This window comes from Harpia harpyja, chromosome 2 (genome assembly GCF_026419915.1).
Source record: "Harpia harpyja isolate bHarHar1 chromosome 2, bHarHar1 primary haplotype, whole genome shotgun sequence".
Classification (NCBI taxonomy): domain Eukaryota; kingdom Metazoa; phylum Chordata; class Aves; order Accipitriformes; family Accipitridae; genus Harpia; species Harpia harpyja.
The window spans coordinates 33893197-33901168 of NC_068941.1; the positions used below are offsets into that span (position 1 = coordinate 33893197).

The 7972-nt window shown below is 41.8% G+C and overlaps 1 protein-coding gene across 1 annotated transcript in view; it reads right to left on the reverse strand.

Moving 5' to 3' along the window:
• The window catches only part of BANK1 (B cell scaffold protein with ankyrin repeats 1), a 162316-nt gene extending 155198 nt beyond the window's left edge, over positions 1-7118 (reverse strand). The window contains exon 1 of the mRNA XM_052775516.1: positions 7037-7118. Coding sequence (XP_052631476.1) covers positions 7037-7049 — 13 coding nt within the window. The 5' untranslated portion in view covers positions 7050-7118. The remainder of the gene's footprint in view (positions 1-7036) is intronic.
• Positions 7119-7972: the final 854 nt, after the last annotated feature.

A 7972-nucleotide genomic window follows, 5' to 3' on the forward strand; every position in this document is an offset into this window, starting at 1 on the left:
ATAATGATAACACTAATAAAATGACAACAGTAATAATGAAAGGATTGGAATGTACAAATGATGCGCAGTGCAATTGCTCACCACCCGCCAACCGACACCCAGTTAGTCCCCCGAGCGGCGATTCCCCCGCCCCCCCCCTTCCCAGTTCCTATACTAGATGGGACGTCACATGGTATGGAATACCCCTTTGGCCAGTTTGGGTCAGCTGCCCTGGCTGTGTCCTGTGCCAACTTCTTGTGCCCCTCCAGCTTTCTCGCTGGCTGGGCATGAGAAGCTGAAAAATCCTTGACTTTAGACTAAACATTACTTAGCAACAACTGAAGACATCAGTGTTATCAACATTCTTCTCATACTGAACTCAAAACATAGCACTGTACCAGCTACTAGGAGGACAGTTAACTCTATCCCAGCTGAAACGAGGACAAGGTGGAACATATGCTTGTAAAACCACCTCCTTTCTCATTTCAGCATCCTCTGAGAGATTCTCTGGACAGGAAAGCTAAGCCCTGCACTGCCCATTGTAAACCACCACTGTGTCCAAATTCTCCACAGATGCTCAAAAAGGCTGCAAAAACTTGAATAGGCTTTGAAATTTTTCTTTTTTTCCAGCTAAAAGCAAACATTACTATTTTACTGCTACATCTTCATCATATTTTTTTTTTACTTAGAGACATAAGGGTCTTGGGTTTGTAGCATTGAGACACTCATATCTTGGGTATCATTCCTAGTTTTCTATGTCATTCTTGGACAAGCTGTTTAATTTAGGACATCTTATTATCTTTCTTCTTTTTTTTTTAAATATATTACCATAGTCTTAAAGTGAGTCAGTCAACACCGAGATAATATAACAAGTTTCAATGAACTACCATAAATACTGAAAAGAACAAAATCCTTCCGCGCAGCATCTCATCCAAGTGAATTCTTATTGCTAAGACTATCATATTTTTTTCTCTAGATTTAGTTTTGGGTCTATATGCACAGCAAAAGACTGCTGTATGAAGACTTACCCTTTGCTTTTTTCATACTATTACAGCACTGTGAATATTTGACCCTTTCTGCCCTTGCCAGAATTACATTTTATTTGCTTAAAACAGTGTGAGACCTATAAGTGTATTCACAACCATTTTTGCTCTGACCTGATAGAAGAAACAAATGTGTCTTCTACATGTGCCTGAACATTAACAATAGTTTTCCAGAATTTTACATAAAAATAAGACAGATACCACTCTAACAACCATGTTCAAGTCAATTTTATGAACAGGCAGCAGAAGCAAGTCAAAATAAATATAGAAATAAATAAATAAATGTATTTTTATCCTTTTAATGTTTTGTTTCCCCACAAGTTGAAAGGTACTGCCCTGAAAGTTCTCATGCAGCTGATCAGTTAACATTCAGGTTTACTGCAGACCTGCATATTTTCAATATCCACATTACCCATCCAAGACTATTTCAAAAAGACTGAGTACTCACAAATCCACCTGTGGTAAAGCATAACAGCAATTCCTAAGTATTTTGAAGAAAAATCCCAAGTATTTCAAGGAAGGTAAACAAACAGGCTCTTAAAAAACATGTGGACATTTCAGAAAATCTATCCATGAACTGTCTGTCTCAAATTTTCAAAAAAAGCTCATCTCCAAAAAATAATGGGAACTACTTGGCACTACATGCTTTTGAAAAATCTTGCCATCTTTTTTAATAACATCTGTCATTTACTCATATTTTTTAAGTACACTGATACTATCTTCATGATCAAAAAGGAAGGAAGAAGGAAGTTTGCTTTCCTTTACTAATTGCAGTATACTTTACAATGTACTTCAGGGTCTGAACGCTCTGAATCAATGCTCAGATGGTATACTAGTATAACACTGTTCTCTGATGAAAGTAGTAACTGAGTATCACTGAACGCTGATGTTCCAAGTACACTATAGTTCGGCAGTAACTATTTCATATAGATATGTTGCAATTTCTCATTTATCATAAAAGTGATTTCAAGATACTACTAAAATGAATTGTACTTACTGTTGTAAATTTGTTTTTCATAGTATGTAATATTTGGTAATAATGAAGAGTCAGTAGTTGGCAATTGGTCATATAATAAAAATGACTGCTCATCACCCCTAAGCTTACAAGCAGCAATGAACCATAGCCACAAACTGTAGCTATTTATAAACACCTGTATAAAGTTTCAAGTCATTTACAGCTGTTAAGCATGTGATCTGAAAGCAAAAGGGTGCTTTCCAAACTCAGCTATACCTCTACTTGAACTACCTCAATGTCAAAGTCTTATTTTATTTAATTGTACACAAAGACTCACAGAAACATTGAAAAACAAAGTAATGATGGGACTGCTTAAGACCGGTTTGCTTTAACTGTCAGGCCTGTGATAGCATAAATTATATGCTGTGGCTTAATACAAAGCCTTGCTTTCTTACTATGCAGGGAGCCAATAAACACTAAATAATCCTCAATATTATCACATGAAATAGATCCCAGTTTAAAATTTAGATCTTGGTATTTGTGACTCCCTTCTTATCTTCACAGCAGTTTCAAAATGCCTAGATATTAAAAATACCATTCTGAACTTATTATTTTTGTTTACATTTAATAAAACCTAGCTGTTTAATCACAGATCATGTTGTAGTCTGATTTTAATTTATACAAAAGGTCAGAGCAACTTTATTTTTTTGATGATAGCCAGAAAAGACTAGGCCTCCCAGGAGGATATCATTATATCACAAGCTATTGCTGCCGTTTGCATTGTGGCACTTAAGCTTATTAGAGGAGTTATGTAGAGGAGTTAAAACATTCTTTATTACCTACAAGCAAATAATGGAGTATATGAGCTAACAAAATGCTCAAAGACCTGAGATATACAGAAAGGAAAACAGTGACACTGTGGTTCTTGAGTCCCTGGACACAAATGTTCTTCTTTTCAGAAAGTGGGATCGCTGCTCTTTCTTTCACCTTTATTGTGGCATCAGTGATACAATTTTTCAAATATGAGTACATCATGGGTTAGGCCCAGCTGGCAACTGAGCACCACACAGCTGCTCACTCACTCCTCCCTGCCCCTGGTGGGATGGGGAGGAGAATCAGAAGAAAAAGGTAAAAACTCGTGGGTTGAGATAAGGACAGTTTAACAGAACAACACAAGTTGAGAAGAAATAATAACAATAATACTAATAAAAGAATATATGAAGCCAGTGATGCACAATGAAATTGTTCACCACCTGGAACCCGATGCCCAGCTCATTCCCAAGCCATGATCCCTCCTCCCCCCCGGTCCAGCTCCCCTAGTATATATACTGAGCATGATGTCATACGGTATCAAATACCCCCTTGGTTAGTTCAGTCCTGGCTGTGTCCCCTCACAACTCCTTGTGAAAATTAACTCTGTCCTAGCCAAACCCATGACAGGGTGGTCAATTGCTTGTATGCAAGCTTCAGTAATCACTGCTTGCGACAGAAGGGAGACCAGAGAGGATGAGCATAAGCAAAACATCTTGTTAGGATCAACTTTTGAATCTGAATCAGCAACCCAACACTTCTGAAGACAAATGACAGCTTTGTGTTAATTATAAGGTACTGGAGTTTCAAAGCTTAATGGATCCCATTTTTCTTTTTCCTCATGCAATATTTTTTAAAAATATAAAAGTCTAGTTTCTAGCCAACAAACTCGCCTGAAAATGTTGCATCTGGAGTACACATCAGAATAACTTCTTTATCCATGGTGAAGATTTCCATTTCTACATTTTAAGGAGACAGATTTCAGCTTTAAAATATCCAAATATTATATTTTTGTTTCTCACTGCAGAAATATCAAAATCTTTCATCAATAATAAAAAATAGGAACTTCCTTTCAGAATAGTAAGACAGTAAACAGATGACAGCAGCTTTTGCAGTACTGGCTTCTTTGATACTCAAATTACTAACACTTTATTATTAGTAATATTAATTATTCACATTATGATGTTATTGCTGAATCTGCTTCAAAACTCCCCCACTAGGGCCCTTAGATTTTGCATCAAATCATGGTCTACGACCTATTTTGTCCCCAAAAGTGAAGGAGCTTAAAATTTTTTAAGGCTACTAAAAATTCAAGCGATCCCCAATTCTTGACAAAAACACAAATCAAGTATTATTTGTGTCTATTCACTGGCTAGATTCCCTCACATAAGGTCTGTCATATAAAGACTGTCCCAGAAACAGTTGGAGGCACAGAAATGTACATCATGTAAATAAAGAGCACAAAATGGAAGATCTCAGTGATGATATTTATGTTCATGAGTGTGGAGAGGAGTGATAATTCAAATATGGCATAGCCATTAACAAGTTATCCTGGCAGTGCCTCCTGTCTCAAGTGAAGACAGATGTCATCGAGGATCATGCATTACGAATGTTTTATCTCTGCTAGGTACAGCATGTTTAATGGAATTTGCATAAAGAAGTCTAGGCTAGGGTTTCCTACAAATTACTGACAAGTAACAACGAGTCTGTCTCTCCCATCAAGCGTCCCAAATAGTTTCAGATTTGAGCTAGACTAGGCCTTGGGCAATCAACCCAGAGCAACTTCAATACCTCACAGCTAGCGTTCCATGAGGAGAAAACAAACCTTTTCTCATTGTGGAAAGAAAGTTTTGGTGCTGTGGTAAAACCGCAAGAGAGGGTTCTATGCATGGAGGTCCCAGGTGGATGAGGCTTGCACAGAGCAATAAATGAAAAAATGACAAATGATGACAGAGTAGAAGGCCAGCATATTCACTGCTGGCTGAACCTACAGTTACTTGTTTCCCTGCCAATGTGTGGAACTGACTGCAAGCAGCTGGGAAACCAGCCATCCCTCTTTGGTGCTCTTATGTATTTGCTCAGCAATTACTCCAGCAATTTCACATGCATACTTAGGATTTGACTGCCTTTATTCACCAAAAGCCAGACTTTAAACTCGATGTCCCAGGTCAAGTACAATAGTATACTGTCATTTATATAAAATGATCACTACGCAAATGTCTGTGATTATCAGACTACAACTGACCTTTCACATCTAGAAATACCTGTTTGCCTAGTAACTGGGGTAGTACATGCGTACTTAGAAATGCTATTAAACATGTGGTTTTGCTCATGCATGCTACTTTTTTTCTTTAAAGAAGCTTGCAATACTGCAAGTTGAGTCTAAATAGAAAATCCTATCTATCAAAGGCTAGATACTAGTAAAATAACTATATCCATTTTACAGCCAGCCTTGGGTAAAAAGCAAAGCAGTCCTGAGTTTTGATATTTTATCTACAACTAACTTATTATACAACAGCTGAGAAAGTCAATCTGCCTTTCTTCTCTAGTGTTTTCATCTGTATAATGAGAGTAGTAGGTAGAGATGGCTTGCAATGCTAATGTCATTAGAATGCTGCATTTGATAATATCTAATATGGTTACTCTGATGTTATAAAATGATACAAAATATTAGGTACTCTGAAAAAAACCCTTCTTGACATCCGAAGTAGTAATTTAAAATGATGAACCAGAACAGTAAACCAAAGCATTGAGTCACCTTCGCAGAGTCAGGCCTTCAGAGCTCTCTTTCTCAATTCCTCATTCATAAAACAAGGATAACATATTGTCCCAGCTAATAGAACAGTCATAAAGATAAAGCTGAGCTCCCTGCTGCAAACAAGTCAAACCTCTGGCATCTGGCTGCACATCTTTCATTTCCCTTTTACTGAGTGTCCAGCTTTGCAGTCACTGGTTTGATTTAAGTGTTGCTGAGCCTTGCAAATGCATGTGAAGAAAACAGGAGCAGTAAATACACAGTATTTCTGTGAATAAGGAAACATGACTGGGAAGAATGAACACAGGGACAAGGAGTCAGTGGCTCCTGGTTCGGATTCAGGACTGCCTCCGATTTACATGTGACCTTCATAAGTAATTTTATATTTTCATCAATTTTTTCCACCAGTAAATGGGATGATAATACATTCCAATACTACCAAGGGAGTAACAAAATATACACTAACAGTTTTGAGGCACCAATGAAAACACATTAATAAGGAAATTAATATTTCTGTGCAAAGTCTAGCAAGGTTTTGCTGTACAGTATAAAATAAGGCTAGATTCCAAACTGAATGCTGAGAGACTGAAAAAGGATGATCAATTTTTAATTAATAACACAGCACGTGATTAGCCAATTAAGACTCTCCCAGAGTGGATATACATGTAGGACAGAATTAGCATTGCTCATACAACTTTTATTCTTTCACTTCCTAAGTTTTTGGTGCCAGACTTCCCACTCTTCGGAAAAGTTACATTGCATACTGCGACACCATAATAGGCGCATTGACTACCACTTGCAATTGAGGACTACTTTCAAGGAAAAGTTATCTAAAACTGTCTTGAGGTACTAAGAACAGCCACCTCAATAAAAACTCTAACATAATTTGTCATAGAAACATGCAAACAGGTAACATGAGTTGAAATATCAAAAGGAAAAAATTTTTTTTGGACTAGCCATACTAATGGGGTATGCACCCGATAAGCACCCAGCTTTACCAGGAAAAAGCAGAGAACACCTCACGCAGGTTTCTCCACTCTGCAAAACAACACTTGGACAACAAGCCGGGGAAGCAAAGGCACTCCCCCGGGAGCAGCGCATCCCATTTCTCCACAGGAATCTCACCGCACACCACTGGCTCCGCCCTTCACCGACAGCCCCCCGAGCCCCCGCGGGCAGCCCTGGAGAAAACCGCCGCATCCGTTCCAGCGGCAAAGCCCTCCTTCACGCCGAGCACCACAAAAACCCTCCTCACCCACGAGGCCTACCCGTGCAGGGCTTGTGCTCGGCTGACAGCCCTGCCCCTCCGCTTGCCCCCCGGCCACCACACGGCGGCCGGGCAGAGGCGGCCTGCCGCCCTCGCGCCGACGGCTGATTTCAACGGCCGGGCGCGCGCCCACCCTCACACCCCCGCCCACCCTCGCGGGCACGGCCCCCGCCGCCCGCCCGCGCTCCCCCACCCGCTCCCCGCTCGCCGCGCCGCCCCTCACCGACCTGCCGGGCGCATGGCGCCGCCGCCGCTCGCTCCCTCGCTCGCTTTCCCCCGGGGCAGAAGGCGCTGTCCCGGCCGCTGAGGTCGCCGCCGCCGGGCCGGAAGCGTGGGGCCGCCCCCGGCTCCTCCCGGCCGTGGGGCTCCGCCGCCCGCTCCGGTCCCCCCCATCTCCCCTTTGGCGGGAAGCGTCGCCGCCCGCCTCTGAGGCGGGAGTGTGAGGGAAACCCCCGCTGAAGCGCGCGCACACACACACACACACCCCCCACCCCACCCCCCCGTTAGACGCGGTAAGAGCCCTCGACCGTCGAAGTTGGCTGGCTGTGGAGAGAAAATGAGGCGGCAGTCGAGCCTTTCCACCTCGGCAGAGTTTCAGGGTTTGGTGTGAGGCCGCAGCAGGGAGCCCAGGTCGTCTGGTGGAAAGCCCACTGAGGATGACGGGCGCCTGGGAGATAATTCCCTGGAGATCTCTGTCATAGTATCACAGTTTCAGTGCCCTGCTGGGAAGGTGTTCTGGTGCGGTGTGATTTAACACCTTTGTGATACCATGCCATATATTTATTTTTTGACGTGGCACAGCGGAAAACCAAATCCTAAAAAAGTGAGACAAAGTGGCCGGCGAGAGAGACTGCAAACACTTCAGCTCACTGCTATGCCGGCCATCAAATTTAGTCCAGAGCCATTGGGCAAGGTAGCATCTTTCAAGTTCAAAATAAGGGCCAGACCCACCAGGAGGAGCCACAGTTGCCCCTTAAAGTAGGATTACAGGAAAACTGAAAGTACCTTCTGGAAGAAACAAGTGTTAAGGTGGTTTCCAAAGGAAGCAAAGCTTGTCTGACTGCACTTCACGCATGGGTGTGTGCTTCTTGCCCATCTGAACTTCTGTGTTCCCCTTCCCCACCAGAACTTTAATGCCTTGTGGCTGATTGTAGTGAAATTTG